This window comes from Cariama cristata, unplaced genomic scaffold, assembly GCF_000690535.1.
Source record: "Cariama cristata isolate BGI_N322 unplaced genomic scaffold, ASM69053v1 scaffold12160, whole genome shotgun sequence".
Taxonomy (NCBI): domain Eukaryota; kingdom Metazoa; phylum Chordata; class Aves; order Cariamiformes; family Cariamidae; genus Cariama; species Cariama cristata.
The window spans coordinates 13055-37410 of record NW_009593034.1 but is presented as its reverse complement, the minus strand read 5'-3'; the positions used below and the strand labels follow the sequence as shown (position 1 = coordinate 37410).

At 43.8% G+C, this 24356-nt stretch overlaps 1 protein-coding gene across 1 annotated transcript in view; it reads left to right on the top strand.

Annotated features, from left to right (window-relative positions):
• The window catches only part of SORBS1 (sorbin and SH3 domain containing 1), a 70638-nt gene that overhangs the window by 37622 nt on the left and 8660 nt on the right, over positions 1-24356 (top strand). The window contains exons 14-22 of the mRNA XM_009708757.1: positions 3500-3565; positions 4141-4242; positions 5548-5597; positions 8608-8783; positions 12599-12684; positions 15901-15947; positions 17701-17815; positions 17917-18042; positions 19721-19915. Coding sequence (XP_009707059.1) covers positions 3500-3565; positions 4141-4242; positions 5548-5597; positions 8608-8783; positions 12599-12684; positions 15901-15947; positions 17701-17815; positions 17917-18042; positions 19721-19915 — 963 coding nt within the window. The remainder of the gene's footprint in view (positions 1-3499; positions 3566-4140; positions 4243-5547; positions 5598-8607; positions 8784-12598; positions 12685-15900; positions 15948-17700; positions 17816-17916; positions 18043-19720; positions 19916-24356) is intronic.

Genomic DNA, 24356 nt, shown 5'->3' with positions numbered 1-24356 from the left:
TTGGCTTGTAAACCATAGGTAGTAACTTTCAGCTATCCATAAACAGATCATGACCCTGTTTCCTGCTCACTTCCTTATGCATTTAGCTGCCCATTGCCTAAATGCCGTGCATCAGTCTGTGTTGAATAGCCTTTATCATTCCCTGTAACCAGAGGAGTCTGAGAACAGTGTGCTTTCTTTTCAAATGGAGCTGTGTTGCTGGGGGCGGGGGGGGGCAGGCCGGGGAGGGGGCGTGGAAAGCCTTGATTTCCCGTTCTGGAAGAAGATGAAGCAAAGCTTAATTATTCAGTAGGACAGAGGGCATTTTGATGGAGGGAACATATCAGTGGTCATGGCTACTGGAAAAAATGTCTCTTTAAAGCATTTTATGACCTGGTTTTTACTGATTAAACACTATTAACTTCATTATTAAATACTGTTTAATAAGCTACTTTTACTGCACCAGAGGGTCAGTATCAGCCTCTCACATCTGTTCCAATAGAGCAGTTCTTTCTCTTTTCTCAGTCAGTTATCAAATGCCCATGCACACTATTTTCAGGTGCTGCTAAGATTTCTTTACATGTACAACAAAACAGAAGTATGTTTTAAGGTTCGGTACTGGCTTCAAAGGCAACTGCACACGGACACCAGAGAGCAAGTTTTCTTTAAATCTAGTCTTTGTTCTCACAGAAGTGATGAAGTTCCTCCACAGAATGTAGCTGCCTGAGGGTGGGTGCCGAGTCTTGATCACATCATAGAAATAGTGTAATTTTTGCTGAAAACCAAATATGTAGAGTGGCTGGGTAGAGTCCATTCTGTCATAGAATACAATGTTTTTATAGCTATGGACCTTCCATCCTAAGCTAAAGGAGGAGCTTTAACAGTGTTTGAAATAAGACCCCCTAACATTTAGGCAGTAAAAGTCAGGTAAATTCTACCTCACTGAGGGTTTTAAGTGATGTCAGTATAAGGATTTAACCCTTCACAAGTTGTCATGGTTTAAGACTTCCACAAAGTGAGAAGAAACCTGCTTCTCTTTGCTGCCATGTAATTCATAGCCATATGCTCTTGCAATGTATGAGGGTTTGTTACCTCTGTGATCCTTCAAGTTAGCGTAAGTTAATGGAAAATGTATCGGAGAAAGGAGAACATTATGCCCTTGGGCCTTTCCAGAAGTGAGGGTTTATCTGTTCCTTAGAAGTGCCCATTTGTGCTTTCAGTCATGCAGCCTTGGCCTTACTTCAGAAGAGAGCGTCTCAGGCTACACCAGCAATCCATCTCTTGTTCAGCAGAGCATCTGTTCTGGTGACAAGTTCCCCACCTTGCTCAGGGCACTGTTGTTAAGGGCTACTTTCTTACGGCTTGCCTTGAAATGATATCCCATGTCAACTTGCTCTATCTCCAAAGCCATGCAGCCATGCTCTCTGATCAATTATGTCAGTCCCTGAATGTGGTACTCTGTACATAGTGCTTTGACATCAGGCACTTGAATTGCAGATACCATCTCAGATTTTATAGCTAGCAAAGCTCCCTCTGAGCTTCATTACCACAGCCAAAAGAGCATGCTTTTTGTAGCTTTGCTCACTCTGGTCATGAGAGGACCAGATTTTTGTGACCAGCTAGTGGCTAAGCCTCATGCCTAAGCAGAGTTTCAACTGACATTTGCTAGTGCCTGGGATTTTCAAAGATTCTCTATTTGTCCCATCTTTTTTTCCGGTGCTGGAGATAACATGTACTTCTACAGGCATGATTTCTCCTGGCTTTCTGGCTTTATTTGCAACTATGTGACATGGGCAGGAAACACGCTTGCTAAAAGGGAGCAGAGGATTCTTGTGAGCCTGTGGGTGTTCTCCAGAGACACCAGAATGACCAGGATGGGGCTTTCCCCATTGAGGAAAGCAGATGCGCTTCCTAGGGCAGCTGAAGCAACACTTTGCTGGAGCAGCATCCCAGATGCATTTCTGGGCAGCTCCATGGACAAGCACATGCCCTACAGACAGGTAGGATCTGTCTCTGCAGCATGGATGCTTTTGCAATGTGCTGCTGAGAGTGAATCCCCACACGCTCGCTCCTTCCTTCCTCTTGACCTGTGGCTCCACAACTCCATGGAGCCTATCCACAAAACTTGACATTCAGTCAGTCTAGAGCTCGTTTGTCTTCTGCTGTGATTGTGGGATCACACACGTGGGTGCTTTCTCCTAGCCCTTCCTGAAACAGCACTGTGTAAACTCTTTGCTATAAATGGAGGAGCAGAGGGCTGGAAAGAGGGGTGCATGTCCTGCCTTCTTACCTCCTTCCCTTCACTTCCTTCCTCCAAATCTCAAACCTAAATCTTTGCCACACCATCTACCCCCTGCAGCTGCTGATCTGATAGATAAGAAATAGGTATTTAGTATTGACATCCACACAGTGGCAATCTGAAGGTAAACTGGGACAGTTTCAAACTACAGATCCAGGCAGTCTAGAAAGGAATTTGGACCAAGACCTAAGTGTTGTAGCTCAGTCTCACCTTTGATAGACTGACACTCAGAGATTCCCCGTCAGTGGCTCGGAGGCACTTTAATAATCTAGTCACAGAAGTCAGTAGGGACATGTAGGATGATGCTAAACTTGCCAGCCAACGGAGGTTATTTTTGTTTGGAAACAGAGCAAATGTATTCTGATTTCATAAAGTAAGAACAAAGTCTCTTTGAGCGTATCAGTGAGAGTGCATATCTGGTGAAATGAGGATATTAGCGTGGCATTATTTGAACAAGAGTGTCAGGACAAAGGTCTTTCACTTTGAGTAATCCTCCCTGATGTTTACATATGCATCCAAACAGGGAAATCCTATTTTGAAATTGGCACCTTTACCTATAGCATGAATTTTAAATAACTAGTTCCCAAAGTTCCATGTGTCCCACTCTCTCCACCAAAAACCCCCACAAACAAACCCCCAAACCAGTGAAATAAAAAATAACAACTCTGCATTCTCATTGCCCCACAATGCCACCACTGGAAATTCAGCCATTTGTTCACATGGTATGTATTCATAGTCCGACGGGGGTGGGAAAGATTCTCCCTTTTCTTTATCAAAGGCCCTTGTTTTACCTTTTACTTTTGAAAAGAAGAATGAGCAAAACAAATGCTTTTTATGATTGTGTGTTTTTTTCCCCGTTTTGTTTTGGTTCTGTGTTAAGAATGCTTTAACCACCAGCTGCGGGCACCCTCTAGGGAGTCCAAAATCCCTTAGAGCACCTCAAAACATAAAAATTTCCTCAAACACTACTGAAAACAACCCCTCCCAAACTGCATGTATGCTCCCTTTTGCCTCCCATGATCTCTTGATATTTGTGCTATAGCGGATTTATCCCTCTTTCTATCTCTCTTTCTCTGTTGTGTTTTGGTTTTTTTAATTTCTTTTCAGTGTTGATGCAAATGCCCTATTGTATTCCCCCTCCGTTCTAATCCAGTTTCCATGTTCTCTGTGATGTCTTTCCTTATCTTCATTTCCTCATTTCCTTCCTCTGCTTTCCATCAGCCTCCAAAAAAGATTTGGGATTATACTCCTGGAGATTGCTCTATCCTTACTAGAGAGGATAGAAAGGTAATTGTGTCTCACATTGTACTACAGCATCTAGCGTGTATGTGTGTGTGTGTATGTGATTTTCTTTTTTTTTTTTTTTTTGGTAGTTTTGTTTGGTTTTTGTGTGCTTGGGAGTGTTTTTTTTTTTTTTTTTTTTAATTGGGCTTGAGCTCATTAGCCTAACAATTAAGTAGCTAGTAAATTGATTTAATAAACAATTCTTAAAGCATAATCAACCATAATTTAGAGTGGTGGTTTTGCTATCTTGACTTGCAATGATGATTATACTAACAGCATATTGCATATTGTTACAGTATCTTTTTTTTTTTTACAGGTGGGTTTTATAACTTTATGGTTTGTAGACTTAGATTCTAGCAGACCTGTGCATCTCTTAATTTTGAATGTTAAATGCCTAAAACTATTTCCTCTGTAATGATTGAAACGTGATTAATTACTAGTGAATTTCTGTGTATTGTCCATGCCATCTTTGTCTTTTGATTAAAAAGTCTCGCTTTTTTTTTTCAAAATTAACATTCCTTTGGTTTCCCCTAACCCTAAGCATTATTTTCCCATTCTTCTTCTCCTCCTTTAACCAGACTGATCTAGAAAAAGACCTCTACCTCTACCAGACTGAGTTAGAGGCAGATTTAGAAAAAATGGAGAAGCTTTATAAAGCGCCACATAAAAAGACACAGAAGGTATTTCCTATTCTTTTCATGCTGCCAATCCCTGTTTCCAAACTCTCTGCTCTAATCTGTTCACTGCTGGATGATTATTAAATGAGGTTGGGATAAATAATGGTTCTGACTGCATGGCTTGCTGTGTTGCTGTCAGAAATAATACAACGTGATGCTGAGAATCCGGCTTGAAATCCATTTCAGATACAGTTGATTTCCTCTCTCCCCCTGTTCCCTTTCAGCTGCCCCCACCCCCACCCCTGTCCCCCTTTAGGGTTTTGAGTTCAGTGTCTGCAGAAAAACCCTCTCTATTTTTCACATGAATAGGCAGCAGCAATCAGCTTAAAATTCTTGGTTGGCATCACGTCATCATCTCGTGCCTTTCAAGCGTGTTGCCATCTACCTCCCTTCATACAAGCCCTGCTCTCTGCTAGGAGCTCACGCCTACCCAAGATTTGGATATTCCCAAGAGATTTGACACAATTTTCCTTACGCTGCACCTTGCTATGGCCTGCTAGGGCAGGTCAGCTGCTGCTGCTGTTTCGAGACTCTGATTAATTTGGTAACATGCCTTTTTTTCTGGTTTTTTTACTGTTGATTTTTTTTTTTTGGAGGTGTGGCATTTCACCAGGACTTGAAAAAGCTGCTTTTTCAAACCCAAGATTTGCTTTTTCTTCCCACATAGGAATCCCCAGATAGATGAGGGGACACCAGATAGAACCTTTCTTCTAGAATTGCCTTCAATTTTTTAAATAATGTACCTAGGAAGTGTTAGATGGATTTAAAGCAAGCGGATGAGAACTGGCTTTTGCTATTGAACCTGTGCAGCTGGCATTGCTTCTCTTGAGTAAGGAAACTGAACTGAAACATTGCTTTTCTTGTTAGTGCTTTGATATTTTTTTGAATGCTGAGGAATGTTTTGTGCTGCAGAAACATAATATACCTTTAAAGCAAAGGTGGGCAGTGACTGGTTGGGGGAAAAGCTTGAGGAAATAATTATAAGCATGAGTCTCCTGGTCATGGCCCAGCTGGTTATCTCTTCTTGCTTTTGGCTTCATTCACAATTACTCATTTGCAGACAAAAGAATAGGTGCTGCAAAAAGACATCGGCTGTGCTGAAAACCTGTCACTGCCCTGAAGGAACTCAGGAGAATTGTCGCTTTTCTGCAAAGACATTGGCAGCTTAGATTGCATTTAGACTTAAACTGCAATGTCTCCTAAAGCCTTAATACTCAAGCAATAGATGGAAAATTATTTAAGCAAGCCTTGTTCTTTCTCCTCACATATAAGTGTGTATCAATGACTCCTTTGTTTGGACTTTTGCAGAATACAGCAGGTGTTACTCCGCTGGAAACTTCCACAGACCATTCTTCCTAGTAAGTTTTCCAATTGCTTTTTCATGTCTCTTTTACAATCTGAGGGCATGTAGGACAGGGTTTTGGGCATTGGAAATGGGTTGGCTTTGTCTTTTGGTGATGTATATAGACAAATGCATGTACCATGAAAATTATACATGTGCTTTAAATAAGTCCGGGTACAATGTCTGCTCCTTGATCTTGAATGAACTTTGGAGTGATTACATGAGTGATTGCATTGTCTAGATAAGAATTGCTGATTGTGTTAGGTAGTGACTTTTTTAAAAAAACAAAAACAACAAAAAACCCACAAACAAACAAACAAAAACACCACCAAAAAAACCCACACACCGGACCTTTAACTCCATCTTGATGAAGTTTGCAAATTGACTGTAACTTCGTGCAAGTAACTTCATTGTGTGGAATAAACAAAGTTTATTTCTGTTACATGCATATGATAGATTGGCTCCTGTTAGATATTCCCAGTTACGTACACCAGATCAAAAGGATGCTGTTGATAGAAGGCAATAATTTTCTAGCTTCCAGGAAGGGAAGAGTGGTGGCAGTAACATACTTCTCAAAGATCTAATGTGGCACTCTTTTTCCGGAGGAGTATGTAATAAACAGTATACTCTGTCTAAATGAATTGTATATGGAGCTGGTTTGTTTTAAAAGAGGGACACAAAAAAAGGAAATCCAGAGCAAGATGCTGAGCTGTGCTGAGTTACTCGTGCTGTGGAGCCAGCTCCTACTGTGAAACTGCTGCTCCTTGTAGTTGGACTGAGTGCTTAACATTGTCTGTAGGCACAGTGATCCTCTCTGCGTGGATGGTTTGTTAAGAAAGGCATGTTCTTTTCCAGATGCCCATTAATATCACGTGTTCACTGCCCTTCCAGGGCTGCCTTAGAGGTCTCCTGTACTTCTTTCAACTGAATTCCCTTCTGTCTCTATTCATTCTGCTGGGAAACTTGCACACTCCTGCATTTTGTTGGTTATTCCTGTTGACTGTTTAGTATTGTTTTGCTAGGGAGAGGGCTATAGAATAAACTGAAATCTCAGAGATTAACATAAATAGCTTATATTTACCAAAGACTGGTAAGGTTTCTGCCTGCAGCAGCACTGTGTGTACCCTTTCTGATGCCAGCCAAAGCATGCAGGAATGTCAGTGTTTGAGCCAGTGGAGGAGGAGCAACCTGGGTAGGCTGGGAACGGGACACAACAGCGAGGCCCCATGGAGTCACACGTTCTTCCCTGCCCTGCCTTTCCAGAGCAGGGAGAAAAGATACCTGGATTTTATTGTCTTTTTTGCAGTGTTCACCTGATTCTGTTCTTGCAGACTGCTTTGACCCTAATACACTACTGCTTGCTGGCCCTCATAAGGAAGCAACTGGTAAAGGGACTGGGCTAAATGCTTCCTCTCTGTCCTCCAAGTGTATTCCCAAAGGAGGATCATTTTAATCCTTTGGTTTTTAACTACTAGGCTAAAATGCTTTTACCTCCCAGGTGAGGAACCTCAGGGCCGTCATTATTCCCTGCAGCAACTAGCAGGGCGTCCTCAGGAACCTGAATAAGAGAGGCACTGGGATAACCCCCATAAGACACAGCAGCTCTGTAGCTATGGGTCTGCTTGAGCATTGCCTAGGTTGAAAAAGTGACAGTATTCCCTTTCTCTTTCATGGTGCTTTTCATGAGCTTTTACTCCAGAAAGTAGTTTATGGGACTGTGTGTGACCTGGTTTTCCTTGTCTGGAAACTGAAATCTTTTTTGTGATCCAGACATTGTGTAATTCCACCTCCATAGCCAGTCCTCTGATGTGTTTGAAAGCTTTCTCTTTACTTCATAAGTACAGCGTCTATCCAAAATAAACAAATACATGTACAAATTTATCCGCAACAAGCAGGCATAACCACAAGCATTTCCACACTCACATAAATTTGAATCACTCCTGGACATCAGGATGCAAAAACTAGCTTTGAAGATGTTTCCATGAATTGGCAAATGCCCTATTTTTTTTAATTTTTTTTCAAACTTTCCAGCAGTCATGCTTTGGCCGCAGAATAGCTTTGTGTGAGACTCCATCTTATTCTGCAGAGCCTGGTTGAGCACAAGAACTGGTATCAGATGAGCTTAGCTTTTAGGAAAACATTGTGTGCCTGATTGCTCAGTAAGTCTTTTGTACCTGGAAAGGCTGGTTTTACTATAGCATTGTCAGTTATTTTTTTTTAGAGATAAAGTAGTGTGAAATCTAGAAATCAGACGTGGGGCTATACTTGGGCTTAGATTTGTGACTGAGGAAAGGGATTTGTAATAAATGTCCAGTCTTTAAAAGCCTAAGAAATTAAAATTATACTCATTTTAACAGCATTTTGTTTATATATCTGCATGGTAGACCTAGAGTCTAGGATTTTTCATTCCCTGTAGTGGAAGCTTTAGGCAAAGCTAAGCAGAACTGTGCGCATCTGGGAGTTTCTTTCTCATTTAAAACAGTAGTGTTTATAGCCCCATGCTATTGCTTCTCTGCATGGTCTCTCACTGATAGGCTTCAGAAATTGCTCTGGGAGTCTTGAACTATAGTGTTAACTGGGAGGCTGAACTGGTTGAGATGAACCTCTGAGCAGCTGTACTTTGTAAGCAGGGAACAGGCATGGCTAGTGTTTAAGGAGAGAGGACTGGGAGCTGGAAGATATTTGTGGTACTTCCAGCTAGCCAATGAATTTCTTTGTGTCTGCAAAGAAATCTTGCATCTGCTCTGTGACTCTGTTGTCTCATCTATAAAAGAAAAGAGGAGTGTTTTCCTGCTGCCTGTTTTCTGGGGGACTGAGCTGGGAGAGTTCCCTCAGGTGGCGAACGCAATGGTAGTGCCAAACCTAGAATGTTGTTACAATGTATTCATAACCTCTTCATTCAGCACTAGGTCTTCATACATAGTCTATTATGTGTTCACAAGTATGGTTTTCTCTTACTTCGCATGAAGTCCTCAGCAAACAGAAGTGACCCACTGGTGTGTCTCCTACTCTTTTGTGTTTTCCAGCTCCACATATTCACCCAACTACCATGCAGTGAAGAGGGAGTCAGAACCAGCACTGGGGGACCATGCTGGCTTGGAGAATGAAAGGCAGATTTACAAGAGTGTATTGGAAGGTGGAGATATCCCATTCCAGGGGCTGAGTGGTCTCAAGCGACCTTCTAGCTCTGCTTCCACAAAAGGTAGGTGCTCAGGGCATTAACCTCTTCTCCATTCTGTACGGAGTGTCAGAAGCTAGGTGATATGGGGCAAACTGCTGCAGGGTTTAGAGTCCTATTCAAGCCAGTTGAGGTTTCCTCTGTCCTTCCTCTTTGCCATCCCCAGTTTTCCCTCCTTTTTTTTCTCTCAGACCATACTGGCCAATATTTTTCATGACACCTTTACCTGATCCAGGTTCCTCTTCCCAACAGGGACCAGCTCCCTCCATCCAGCACCTCAGCCACACCCCACACCCTCATGTTATCCCTCGAGGCTGCACAGGCCTATCCATCTGCTCCCACTGCCTTGCCATGCTAGAGCCCTTCCCTGCCTTTTCTGCTCTTCCTGCTGTGGCATCTCAGCAGGCCACACCATGTCTTCTGGCCTGGCTACCCTGGTGTAGCAGGTGCCATGTGCTCCACAGCCTTCTGCCTGCGAGGGGAGTGCAGAGAACGCATGGGGCACTGCACCAGCAACGCCTTGCGGGCTCTGAGACAGTGAGGCAACAGAGACCCTGCATCTGCTCCCCCTTTCTTCCCCCTATCGTGGACTCTCTAGAAGATTAGGACAAGGAATAGCCTGACTCCCACCAGGGAGTTGTGTTGGGGAATGTATCTTTGAGCCAAATTCAACCTAAAAATGGCTTGAGATGGGGTGAGGACTGGGAAAGAAATGCGTTGGGTTTCTGAACTGCTCTCCCTAAAAATAGTACATCACACCAAAAAGGTCTCTCCCTGTTTCCGTCTTCCAGCTGTTTTTCAGCACTATGTCAAGCCTGCAAGGCAGGGAGTCAAACTGGATCTGAACAAAAAAATCTGTTCAAACAGTTATTGTTCCCCAAACTGCAATTGAGCCTGAATGGTTATTTCAACATTTGGGTTTGGACTCAAATCCGAAACAGACCTAAAAACTGCAGTTGAAGCTGAACCCAGACTGGATCTGACTTTAAAAAAAAAAATAATGTCCTCATCTGACTCCTGGATTTTTAAAGCAAACATGGCGAACCATATTGTCTGAAGGACACTCAGCTTATTCCTAGTACGGGGAATCTCTAAGCAGGCAGCTGATGTGGCCTGCTTCTGCTAGCACAGTCAGCTGCCGATTGTCGTCTCCCTCCCAGGAATAAACTGTTTGGCAAGCACTGTGGTGAGACCGTAGTAGGTGTGATTACAGGCTTGGTATTAAGCCATTTTTGCAATGTTCGTGCCTATGCATTCTTGCTGACATCCTGATCCTGCCCAGAGTTCAGCTACCCTTTTCCATGGTGCTGCAGCTTTCCTGGAAGCTGATGATACTTAGCACTTTTTAGGAGAGTACCTTCAAAGTGCTCCAGACGTGCTTCTGGCCAAGCCTCTCATTTTAGAGATGTTAGCAGCACTTCACCTACTCCTGTTAAGTGCGGCTTGTTGTGCAGTTTCTTCCTGCTTTTCTTTATGTTTTGGAACTTTGTTTCTTTAAAGTGCATTTTATGAAATCCAAGCATGTTCTTTCTCCTTTCTCAATAGCTTTCTAGCACTTAAGCTAACAGGTTGTATTTATTTTATTCTGCATGCTTACCAGTGGATCGTAAAGGTGGGAATGCTCATATGACTGCACCCTCTTCAGTTAATAGCCGAACCTTTAACGCTAGTCATACTGGTATGTTAGGTCACGCATGTAAACATAAGAAGCCCTTGTCAGCTGCAAAAGCCTGCATTACTGAAATCCTCCCTTCTAAATTCAAACCCAAACTAGCAGCTCCTGCTGCTCTTGTGCAGGACAAGAAGGGTATCTTGCTGTCTCATGAAAAAGCTCAAAGCTGCGAAAACCTTCGTAGCTCCATTGCCTTGTTTGATAATAAAAAAGCTTTCATAGTAGACATAGGGGAAAGCATAGAAAACATGTTGATGAAGTCAAAGCAGGAGTATGCCATCAAATCCGGCAGTACCATGAGCCTACAGGAGTACGGCATCAACTCTAGGAAAGGCTACCTGTTCCCTGCCTCCAGGAAGAGTGGGTTGGAGTTTACAATGCTGTATAAAGACATGCACCAGATCAACCGGTCCAGGATCCATTTGGGCACAGTCTCCTCCTGCAGCGTGAGGGATATTGCATCTCAGTTTGAGAATGAAGCAAAGGACAGGATGGAACACAGCCTTAGTCGAGAGGATTCGGAACAGATCCCCAAACACACAGTTTCCTCCCGTATCAGTGCCTTTGAGCAGCTGATACAGAGATCCCGATCAATGCCCTCGCTTGACTTTTCCACTGGGCAAAACAAATTCACCACTTCTCTTCAGTCTAAAACTTGTCTGAGTTCTGCCTACTCTGCAGAGTTTCTTCTGGATTTGCCAAAAGCACACCAAGAAGAGAAGGATGCTGCCAGCTTGGCAGATAAATCCTCCCATTCCTGCAGCAATGTGGAGGACACGGCTTCAGATGTCAGTGATGCCATCCCTATGGACACACTTTCAGCTTGCACAGATGAGGTAGATCTTCTCTCAAACGCATCCAATGACAGCGGCAGCAGCAGCAGCAACCTCAATGGGCCACAGAAGCATAAAATCAACAGATGCAAAGGCACATGCCCAGCTTCCTACACCAGGTTCACTACCATCCGAAGGCATGAACAGCAGCAGGCTTCCAGGAACCCCGATTCCAAAGGCGATGTCTATGGGGACAGACATGTGCTCCCCAGAAACGTCTACCTAATGAGTCCACTCCCCTTCCGATTGAAAAAGGCCTTCCAACACAAATCCTGCCGAACTCCACCCCCAGACTGCCTGGGAAGCCTGGCAGTGTCCAGCCCCGAGAACCCAGACGACCCCATACAGCTGCAGGGGAGCACAGGAGACAAGAGTCACCACTCCCAGCACCAACTGTGCTCCAGAAGCAGGCCTCTAGCCCCCAGGCGCCTGTCTTCCTTTGACATTGTGGAGAGGCTTAGCTACTTCCCCACCATGGGATCTAGCCGAGATAGCTTCGTGGGCCGGGCTGACACTCCTGACTCCTTAAACAATGGGAACCCTGTTCCATATGCCCTCTGTCACAGCCTGGACACAAACAACAACCCGCAAAGTGAACTTGGGACGTACCTAGGAGGTGGCTTTTTGTGTTCTTTACCGGTGTCCCTTCATCTGTCTTCTTGCTTCCTTTCTCCTCCCCTTTTCTTCCACAACCCTTGCATTTTGCTCCCCACCTTGTTATCCCCTGACTCTCTCTGTTTTTACCCTTAGTGTGTCTAGTGTCCTTTGCGTGTGTTGCTGAGCATTTTTGTTCAGGACTTGTTAACAGCTGCACTTCTGAGAAACAATTTCCGCTGCCTTTCTAATCGCATCGGGTTCAGTTTGTCTCTCAAGCAACTCTGGGGATGCAGGAATCTCAACATGAGATATTTCTAGCCCCATATCATTTGCACACATGGGAATATAAACCAAACCCAGATGATTTGCTTTAAGGAGCAGTTTCTCAAGGTCTAGTTGTGTGCGTGTGTATTAAATTTTTCTCAACAGTAAAATGCCAACTCATACTTTGATGGCAGCAAATCTTTCCTTCACAAAGTCCTTCTATGTCTTTACACTTTCCTGTACCGTCATTTTCTCCCTATTTTGGGCTCTTTGTTCAAAGAGTTCAGCCCAAAAGGGAAAAAAATGAAAATGGGTAAATTATTGATATCTGATTGGCAATTTGTTCAATGGCAATTGAGAATCCTTACTGTCATAACAGAAGCCAATTCTTTGAAAGTATCTATTTTTTTCCTCTCTGGTTATGCTAGATGAATCCATCTGTATTTTAACTTCCTTATGTTGTTTTGAAGTAGATTCAGAATCACCAAGGCACTTTGCACCAGCTGATTACATGGAAACTCCAGAAGAAATCATCCGCAGACGACATGACGATAAAGAGGTAATGCCCTGCTTTATGGCCTAATAACAGTTGTAGCAGCTCCACATACAAGAAATATAGAATTCAGCCTTATATAAGGACAACTTGTATGTCCATGGCTATGTATGTTGGAATTTAGAGCAACAAGCTGGAACTAGCATGTTTTAGTTTTAATACTACCTCTGCCACTGATTTAACGTATAATGTGTATTCCAGTTTAGCCTTTTTTTAAAATGAACCTGGTAGTTCTTATCAGTTGCACAAAATGATGTATGGGGGCTTTAAAGAATGTAAAAAGTTTGGAGTTGTATGTGAGATGTGGTACAACACCCCAGTACTCGCAGATAAAGATGAAATGGTTATTCTGTAAGTAAGTTAAGGTTTTCTTGTTCTCCAGGCAAACCACTTGAGTTGGTATTAATCAAACTGGTGAGAACAGTATTTTTCTTGTGGAGGTCCTCAGGTTTTGAACAGCAAATGCAAGATATTTGAAGCCATCAGAAAGTGTGAGGTTTCCCCCAGTGCAAACTAGAACTCTTTATGATGTCTCAGGTTGTTGACAACAGAATGTAGCAGTCCTCTTTGAAATGGCTGGGCAACACTGGGACAAGCCGAAATAATAGGAAAGCCACATAGACTTTTCAGCACTGACTGTATTCAAGCTGAGTTAAAGAAATTATAAAGTGATTATTGCTTTCCAGGAAACGGGAATTAATTTTCAGTGCCAGGGGGTGGGGTGGGGTGTATATTTTTAGTGTTTACATTATTTGCACTCTGAAAGTTTATGTATGCTTTGAAATATGGTAAAACCTGCTACTAATTCCTATGTGAAAAAAATATTTTTGCTGTCTTCTCCTGTGAAACAGTTAGTAATACCCCCACTTCCAAAATCCAGCATGAAAACTCATGTAAGAGCAAAACTGTGAATTCACTAAGACCTGCTGACTTCAAATGAGTTAGCAAAGAGCTGATCTCTTCAGCCTACAGTTAGCCCCCAAAGGTGGAAGAATCCTTCTGCCCAGCTACTCAAGAATGCACGTTTCCAGTAGCATGCCAGAGACTTCAGAAGTCCAAAATAATTCTTTGGGGTTTATTTATTTTACAAAGTGTATTACGTGAGCCCAAAGGAAGTATGGGAGAACCTGATACTGAAGGTGGTTAAGCAGTCTCCCAAGCTCCTTGCAAAGCTCAGGGGAGTTTGTTGCCTCAGAACTTACCTGTGAGGCTGATTCAGGACTCTTGGAAGTCAATGAGAGAAAATCCTTGTTGGTTGAAGGGGGTTTGGATCAGCCCTCTGCATTATCAGCAATCTTAGAAGCTCCTGGGACCTGGCCAAAACTTAGAAAAATTGCTTGTTGACTTCCATCGGCTTTGGATCAGATCCTCTGTATGAGCTGGATTACAATTATGTCATAATGGTGATGTACCTTCTGTGCTTGCAAAATGAAAAGGTATTGTGTAGTTAGTAGAATCAGTATTTTATGTTGAACTGTAAAATCCCAGCTATTTGCTGGGACCTCAGAAATTTTGTTTAAGTCACATTTATGGCAGCTTTTGAATGCCTTTAACTAGATGATTTACTGCCCATTTTATGCAATTTTATGGCAGAAACTTTTAGAGGACCAGAGACGGCTTAAACGTGAGCAAGAAGAAGCTGATATTGCAGCTAGAAGGCACACAGGGGTTATTCCAACGCACCATCAGTTTATCACTAATGAGCGATTTGGGGACCTCCTAAATGTAGACGATACAGCAAAGAGGAAATCTGGGTCAGAGGTCTGTTTTAGTTACCTCAGTCTGCTGCTTGACCCGAAGCAATATTTGCCTCTCACAGTTGTGCTTTAGACCGACATTAGCTCTTCAGAGAATGTCGTTTCTTTTTTTGTTGTGGTTTTTGTTGTGGTTTTTTTTTTCCCACCCTCCCGTTTCCCATTCTGGCTTCATTTAGATCTGCTTTGACTCTTGTGCCTGGTAAATTAATTGATATCTCTATACCAAGCTGCATATGTTAAAGCATGCCTGCTGAGAATTGCTGGTGCACACCTGTGATGCATGCCTTTAAATATCAGCTACTTTTAGTGAATCAGAGGCATTCTACATCTTTTGCATCATATTGCTACATTGTCTTCTTGTCTGTGCCTTATGCTTAGAAACTTCATGTCTTATTGATCCTGACCATGTGACTGTCTCATAGTTTTTTAGAAATAGATTGTTTCTTCTGCTCTTTAAAGATGCTTAATGTCCTTTAGAAACAATTGGAAAAAAGTCTCAGCATGTTTAACTGCGTATGACCTGGACGGTCTCTCTGAAAGAGACAAAGGAGGAGGTAGATGGTTTTCCCATGAGCCCAAGGCACTTTTCCCGAGGGCTGGATGGTAGTCCAGGTGTCCTGGCCAAATGTTTTTTCCTGCATTGGGGATTGCTGCTGGGGCTCTTGGCAGCGACTCTGTTTCCCCAGAGGTGCTGCACTGCGGCAGTAGGTGAGGTGGTCACCATGGGGATGGCGTACACTTGTCTGCCCTTTGTGTAGTTTCAAAAGCTCTGGTGCCACATGAATGTGACTACTTATTTTATGCTCTATTACTGAAATTACTTTTAAATTGTCTGAATATTTTGTGGCCATTAGAAAATCAGCCAAGTAAATCAAGCTTTAAAGCCTAGGCCTGCTATCCACATCCTTTGGCTTTATAGCCACTGAAGATGTTTTTTTAGACGCATGCTGAATTTATTCATACTTCCTCCTCACCTTTGTCTCCTTCCTACCAATTTATACAGACTACATGGGTCACACTGAAGGATTCAACAGGGCCAGGTAATAATCAGTAAGAGCCACATCAAATAAAATCCTACGGGTTTTTTCCCAGCTAGTAAATTTTGCTTTTCCATTCACATGTTAAGGGACACTTGGTCCCAGAGCCCCAGTAACTGTAGTTACTGGAGCAGCTTTCATTCAACAGGGTTTGTCACATTTAAAAGTTTACTGCTTTTAAATCCATTTCCTGTAGAGCTATTAATTACTGCTGTACCAGAAGTTGGCACCTTTTGCCCTGGTGGGAGAGACTAATCCAGCATATTTGGACTGTAGTACCAGTTGCATACAAACTTGTAGCAGAATACCTGCATTCAATTTCTTCCCCAGACTAATGTTAGCTGTAGAAGAGTTTGGGTGCTTTTCCTCAGAAGAGGGTTGAAAACCTAATTATTATTATATTAATGTATTGATTTTTTGATCTCTAGATGAGACCTGCTAGAGCCAAATTTGACTTTAAAGCACAGACACTAAAGTGAGTACAGCTTGTTACTACTACCTTGAGTGTTCTTTCTCTGCTTTTTCCCCTAGGATGCAGCATTTATGAAGTGTCATGCAACTGTTTTCATGTTTTGGGAGTGTCTTTCCAGCAGCTCAAAGCAAAGGTGTCCATAGTAAGACAAGGAAAAGTAATATAAACCTTGCAGGTCGTGGCCTTTAAAGGACCTGTAGGAAAATGTCATCTTTCTCAGTGCATCTGTATCCCATGTGATTTTTAGGGCAAACCTGCATTCTTTACCGGAACGAGTGAGTGCTGTGCTCTGAGGGTGGGTGAAGCCATGGGAAAGCACTTGGTCTGACGTTCCTTCTCGCACCTTATAAGCAGGATGGCTGGGTGAGACCTTTCGGCAGCAGTTCTGTCACTGCCCTTGTGCTGGAGATGGAAGGGATTCCCCTGCGTGACATCTCTGGTTGTGCTGTGATTTAGGGGCTAGAAGAACTGTGTTAGTCAGTAGCTCGCTGTGTAAATCTGCCATACAGATGGTTAGAAGAACATAGATAGCGGAACACCAGAATCCTTTTCACTGTGCTATGCATAGCCCAAAGTCAGCAAGGGACTTAAATGGATGCCTAGCTTTAAGCATGTGCATGGGCCCTTGACTCAGGATTTTCCTGAGTCAGGACCTGTAAGGCTATGTAGTGGTCACTGCTCCCCTGGCATCTGTGCATACACCAGCAAATGTTTCTGGTGGCATTGTTGTACCTCTGAACCCTGTTGTGGTCCCTTGGGCGAATCACAGAGCACTGGTCATTCTTTTGGGGGATCACTGCTGTGAAGAGAAAACCTGAAAGGCCTTTCCCTCTGCGTGAGCCTGGAGATGCTTTCATTTTAACACTGCTAGGCAGGGAAGAAAGAACAACAGAATTCAGTTGAAGGACCTGCTGTTTTTCTTCTCAGGTGCTAATGTCCTGGGAATATTTTTGTTATATGTTCTATAGGTGATGATTCGTAATGATTTACACAGCGTCACCCCAGCTCCTGTAATAAAACTGAAGCAGATGTAAGGTGTAACTGTTGTGTCCCTTGAGGAGAACATACCAGGGTGCCAGACAAAAGTAAAGGAGAGCTTGTGAAAATCATGTTAGGAAAGGCTGGGTTGTTTGTTTTCCTGTGGGGACCCAATTAGTAGGTTTATGAGCCTAGTACAAGCTGCCCACAGTGGGAGTTCCTCAAGCTGCAGACGTTCATAATTTTAGCACTGAAGACTGTAGATTGAAATCCCAATTGTTAGCCCAGGTGAGGTCAGTGATTGCATAACCGTAGGCTGACCGGAAGTGTAATTGTTGCAGGATCAACATTGGCATGTGAGGGGGGGGGGGTGTGTGTGTGTCATCTAATCAGCAGACTAGCTTCATTAAAATCATGTCTCTTTGGAAGGCACTTGTGACATGACCTGTTTCAGAACAGGAATTGAGTGCTGCTCACTATATCCAACATGGAAAGCAACCAGTGGCATCTTGTGCTTGAGCCCATTGCTGCTGGAGGGTGTGTGGTTAGTAGCGCCTTAATAGGCCAGCTTTTTTGACAGGATGCCCAACAAGCAAGAGGGTCCCTGCACATCATGATATGAACAGGATAATCGTCAACGTGTAGCTTTCACTTTGGGAGGAGCATGATTTGTACCAACAGGGCTGATGCAGACCTTGGTACCTAGAGATTGATGGACAGAAAAAGACCAAGTCTGTTCTCCAGTGAAGTTCTGATGGAGTGCTTGCATTATTAACAGGGAACTTCCCTTGCAAAAAGGAGATATTGTTTACATTTACAAGCAGATTGACCAGAACTGGTATGAAGGCGAACACCATGGCAGAGTTGGCATCTTCCCACGATCATACATAGAGGTAGCAGCTTTCCTTGCAGGTGTTCTCTTTGCCCCGCTCCCTTTCTGCCAGTTTATGGGCTTTTTGTATGTGACTCATTTGATTCTGTTTGTTCATTCTAGCTACTCCCACCAGCTGAGAAAGCTCAGCCCAAAAAGCCATCACCATTGCAAGTATTGGAATATGGAGATGCTATTGCTAAGTTCAATTTCAATGGAGATACCCAAGTGGAAATGTCCTTCAGAAAGGTAGGGCTTTTGTTGTGCTGATGAATTGAATCTAGACAAATGCTGAAGTTTTTTAACACTAGTAACTTGCAATTTCCAAATGAAAGCTCCAATAAGATGAACTCTATTCAGGAAGGATTCCTTCTCATCGTCCATGTTTTTACTCCATAATCATCATAGAATCATTATGGTTGGAAGAGACCTCAAAGATCATCAAGTCCAACCGTATACCCAATGCCACCATGCCCGCTAAACCCACTAAACCATGTCTTGAAGCACTACATCTAAATGTTTTTTGAACACCTGCAGGGATGGTGACTCCACCACCTCCCTGGAGAGCCCATTCCAATGCTTAACGACTCTGACAGTGAAGAAGTTCTGTCTGATGTCCAGCCTGAACCTCCCCTGGTGCACCTTGAGACCGTTTCCTCTAGTCCTATCGCTAGTTACTGGGGAGAAGAGACCAACCCCCACCTCACTACAACCTCCTTTCAGGTAGTTGTAGAGGGCGATCAGGTCTCCCCTCAGCCTCCTCTTCTCCAGGCTACCCAACCCCAGCTCCCTCAGCCGCTCCTCATAAGACTTGTTCTCCAGGCCCTTCACCAGCTTTGTCGCTCTTCTCCGGACACACTCCAGCAGCTCAATGTCCTTCTTGTAGCGAGAGGCCCAAAACTGAACGCAGTATTCGAGGTGCGGCCTCACCAGGGCAGAGTACAAAGGGATGATCACTTCCCTAGTCCTGCTGGCCACACTGTTTCTGATACAGTGTAGTGTGTAGTGCATTATGTAGTGCATTGCAGTGAGAGTGCTGCAGGTAGGCTGAATCAAGAAGGACCAATTGCTTCTTTAGGGCTAGCTGAGAAGATACTTTGAGCAGAAGTGCCTGAAGCCTGGCTCTGCGAGGCAAATTAGATATTTGGTGACATGTCTCCAGTGGAGATGCACACAGTCACATGAGAATGGCAATATAGAAAAGAAGGAAACTGTATTCACCTTCCTTCATACTATAAGCCAAATCATTCACCATAGGCAAGCAAGGTTCTGTGGTATTCAAGTAAATGTCTAGACCTGACTACAAAGTGGAAGGATAGGAATGGGTTGTGTAATGGCTGTTCAGAGCAAAGTCAGCCATATTTAGATTAAGTAGCAGCATTTCTCCATCTCAACCAGCTTTCTGTTTTGATGCTCAGATTAGATCTTGTCTGTTTTCTCTTTTAATTATACATGAAGGTGGGGCTTGCAGTTTATATTAAGGATCTGGAAGTTGCTTCACTTGTCACAAAAACAGAAGAGAGTATAGAGAGACTTGGTTTAAACTGCAGACCTGCACATACTCCTTGTACACCTCATACTTCTGAGAGTCTTCTGGTCAGCCTGAAACTGCAGGTTTCCATAGTTTTAAACTGGCTTTAGCAAGCAGGGTCTTGAAAACATGAGCATAACTGAGTGAACATAACTGACTCTGCAGACAACGCAAGTCAACACCAGAAGATCTGCATTTTCTCCTTCTGTGAACTGAAAAATATCATTCCTACTCGGCAGTTAGGGTTAGGACCTCATGACTGGGAAATAGGGGAGGCTGAGAGCCACCGATTTGTTTTAAGTCAGTTGCAGCAAGATTTAAAATGTAATCTTTTGTAATGCTTTGGAATGATGAAATATGTTAACGTCAGGACTATGTTACTATTCTTTCCCATAGGGTGAAAGGATCACGTTGATTCGACGAGTGGATGAGAATTGGTATGAAGGAAAAATCTCTGGCACCAGTCGCCAAGGCATCTTCCCTGTCACTTACGTGGAGGTGCTCAAACGGCCAGTGGTCAAGAATGCCATTGACTATCCTGAGCCACCAATGTCCCTCTCCCCTAACCGCAGCATGACAGCTTCACCACAGGTATTTGGACTAGATGCAGCCAGTTACAGCACCTTGCAGAACAGAGGGATGTTACCGCTGCTGTGCAAGAAGCAATAGCTGAAAAAAACCTGTAGCTAAGACTAGTGTCTTGCGCAGTAAAAGCCATGTGCTCCTTGCAGTATGCTGCAACTGCAGGAAAAGGTGATGTTTCGTGTACCAGAAAGGTTAATGAATGGGTCATTTGGGGGATTTGGAGACTCAGCTTTTAATCTCTGATCTGTAGCTTGAATTCAGGCCAGGTTGAAAGGGCTACAGTTCACAGTCATATGAATAAATTTCACTGCCAGAGATGGAATGAATTGGTGATCCAGCAACTGCCGAGTGCGTGTTTACATTTTACAGACCTCCACTGTGATGAGTGAATTTTTTATTATGACTATTGAAAGGGTGTCAGACTGTTCCAGTCTGTAAGAGTCAATATGTTGATCCCAGTCAGCTTTAATCAAGCTGTATACTTACTCTTGAATGTTCCAGCTTACAACCAAGGCTTTAGGAGACAGGGTCAGGAGAGTGGCCTGATTTATTTGAAATTGATGCTAAATGATCTGAGGTTTTAAGAGCAGGCCAGTCTGGGATCTTTTGTGAATATTAGATTCACTATAAACCATACTGCAGTTCAAAACAGAAATAAAAATTTCTGGTAATTAGCAGCAGGTAATTGTATAGGGATCCCAGGATGTTTGTCATGGAAAATGTATCAGGGAGGCAATGGGTCTCTAAATCCCTTTGTTTTGCTCTCATCCTGCAAATACTCATGCTTGAAGGTCAGCACACGTGTCTGGGTCATGGCCATGATGTTCTGGTGCATCCCCCTCTCACCCACGGGACAGAAGCAAGGTCATTCCGAAGTCAAGACTGCAAGGAACAAAAGTGGAGAATTGGGATTGGGAGGAAGGGATATACAGTACAGGATGGATGGGAAAGGCTGCTGTGGCTCATGCCTGGTGTCTGGATCTTCCCTAAAAGGAGTGTTTTTATTCTTAACCACTGTGTAAAGAGGAAAGACGTGTTGCTTGTTTGAGGTTCCCTGTCAAAGCGGACCTCAGATGAGCTTTTCTGTTTGAGCTTGGCAGTCTCTCCGTAGCTGTGGTCTGTCTGCCACCAGCTCTCTGGAGGCTTCTACCTTTTGATGGAAGGGATCATATCTACCCTTTTTTGGTTTCCATTGCTATTCTTTTGATTCCCTCTAGTAAACCAATTCTCTTCCTTACTTTTTTGCCTAACTTTATGGAGTACTAAGAAACAGTCTGATCAGTGCTACTGTAGCTGATGTCACTGATGGTAATAGCTAAGGGCAGAGCTTGGTTGTGTGTTCTGACTTTATAAATGTAGGACCTACTTTAATCACCTAAAGACCAGATAGCCACAGCTGGCTTTTTTGATCCCTTTCTCCTGCACGGCTTCAGCAATGCAAGTTTCTTGGGGAGCAGGCATTGCTCGTGCTAGAGTTGGATAAAGTCAAAATTCATTGCAGCAGTGAATTCTGACTAGATCCACAGTGTGAGCTGCTAGGGACCCAGCTATTAGTGCCAGGCCAGTCAAGTGCTGCATGCTGCCACCGTGGATAGTGGCTTCAACTGCTCCCTGAGGGAGTTAGGGCATTTGGCATGAAGCCTAAGGTCTTCCACAAGACGCTTTGTGTCTGGGATCCTGGCAACGGCTGGAGAAGGGTATTTGTAGCACCGCTACAGACTGGACTCGGTGGTTGGAGTAGCTGCGGACAGCACATTTTTCAACACGGTGTACCTGTCCGTGGAAAACTTACGCACCATGCTCAGTCACAGATCTACTCCTCTCCACACTTGCTCTCTTTCCTTTTACTTGGTCGTTTTGTAATTTCCTTTATTATTTTTTGTTCATTCCTTTCTTTTTCTCTCCTGCTTTTGTCTCCTTCAAGTCTCCCAGCTCTGAACTGCTCCATACACCAACTCCTCCGCCTTTGCCTTTCGTGCGCCGTGCCTTATCTCCAGAGGTGCAGGCGGTCACGTCTGAGTGGATTGCTCTGACTGTGGGAGTGTCTCCTAGCACCACTCCTGCCATAACTCCTCCATTGCCTCCTCCGCCTGAAGCCTCCCTCTCTCACACTGACTATCTTTCGCCTTCTGCTGCAGCCAGCCCTTCCCCCACGGTCAGCCTCCACCATTCTCATCTCTCTGGCTCCTCGACTCCCAGGTCCTTTAAATCCCCATTGCCCTCTTACTCATCCAGACCTCAGTCCTCCACTCGCAGTTTCTATCAGGCCACTCCGCAAAGCGAAGAAAAGTTTGTTGGCTCCCCTTCTCCCAGCGTGAGCTACTCTAACTCCCCTCGCTGGGCAGTGGAGACCCCTGAAAGCGTCCTCGCAGAGCAGCATGACACCACTGGCAGCCAAGCCTGGCTGCAAAAGACTAGAGAGGGCAGCAGCAACCCCGAGCAGGGTGCTCCTGCTGTTCCCAAGATCTCTGTTGAGCGCTGCCTGAAACCATCCCAACTAGACTTGCGTGTGAGCCCAGAAAAGAGACCTGTGGGTTCCTCTGAGGACAACCAGTTGTGTCAGGAGCTAATGGCTATTGTGCAGGGAGGTAAAACAGAGAAAAGAGGCATGAGGAAAGGTGATCTGGGAAAGTTTCAAAGCGGGGAAAAGAAGGTACTTATCCTGCATGTGTGTGTGCTGCTCTGAATCGCTGATTTTAACTGGTGTGTTGAGGTTTGTGCTGCTCTGCTGGCCAGGCAGAGCCAGTGGCTACCACATGTCATTTTGATGATCCTAAGACCTTCTTCCAGGGATCACCAGTGGCATTCACTGGATAGCAGATCAAAAAGTTTTAGAAGAGGGCTCAGGAGCAGTGTAGTGAAAATTATTTTAGAATAGATAATAACACAGGACTGACTCAGTTGGTCACATCTAGTGAGGTGGTTGCCCCAGATAGTGGCTATTACCAGATCAAAGTATCACACAGGTCTCGTGCCCATATACCTCACTGTGTAGAATACAGGCAAATCCTTGCTATTCAGAGATTTTCCAGTGTGCAATACATCATCTTTGGTTATAGGATTTCTTTGTTCCTCCTAAAGCCAACAACTGAAAAGCCTTGTAAATGTCAGCCTGGTGCCTAGAATCCCAAAAGATGTCCCATGTTGACCCAGGAGCCTGTGGTTTAGTGAACCTTAGTCTGGGATGTGCAGGACTAAGTCAGGGAGGCTTGATTGTTTATCTATGCTTTGAGTGGAGTTTATTACTTTTGCATTTCCAAAATGGCGTGAAAGAGTCTAGCCACAAATGAGAATTAGACCTAGTGATACTTTCCCCCCAAGTGTTTTTAGTTATATGTAGCTGTATGTTACAATGAGAGGTAATATGGGGGAAGCCTCCAGTAGCTTCTACAACATATCTTCTGCCCCCTGTCTTGGTATAGGAGATCTACCTTACTTTGCAGCTCTCAGTTGACTTGGGGTCCATTGTGGGCTACAGCCAGGCCAAACACGTTACAGCACCCCCGTGCTACCTTGTGTAAGAGGGGAAGTTTGGAGAGCTCAAAATCATAGCATTATAAATACTGTCTTGGGTGCACTGTGATAGCCTCCATGACATACTCTGTTGTTAAATAATGAGGAACTAGGATTTCTAAGATGACACATTTCACACTGGGAAATCTTATGACAAATTGTTTGATTTCTGCTTGAGTCATAACCAGAAGTGTATCGAAAGCTGTATAAAGACTGTGCTGTTTACCATCTGGATATATTTTTAGTTGCACTTTTTACAGACATAACCTGCATGTTTAAAATGGAATGAGGTGGTTGACTCGGACAAACCAACTGGAAGCTGCACTTGCCCTTGCATGGAGTTATGTTTGCTGTGTGTGCATCAAATTTACTGGATAGTAGATGCTCTTATCACTAGCAGTGATTGTGATAAGAGAGTGTGTGCCAAGCTGACCAACTTTTCTTTCTTTCAAAAGACTGCAGACTCAAAAACATTCTCTTCATCTGCTCCTCTCTCTTCCTCTGCCCTTTCCTCCTCTACTGTCACAACACAGCCACCTCCTAGACTTACACACAGAGTCAATAAGCCACAGGTAATCATCTTTGCTGATTACTCTTCCATTACTTAGAGTCATTTCTATGCCGTGCCATTGTTTTGTCATATGCTTGTTTAGCCATTCTTTGATTCCACAAGTGAGATATTTCTCCTGTCATTTAATTCAGAATTTGTATTTTTAAAAAACTATAATTTTAAATTACTTCCAGGCTGTGCAGAAGGGCAGGTATGGGCAAAATCTTCAGCTCGTGCAAATCCACATAGCTCAAGTCTGGGTTTCTGCCAGTTTGCGCCAGCTGAGGGTCTGGTTTTCTGTTCTTCCAAAGGATTAACCCAGGGCTTATTTAGCTCTGACCTTCTACAGCTCGATTGCATTATAAGGCAGGATTGGTGGTCTTA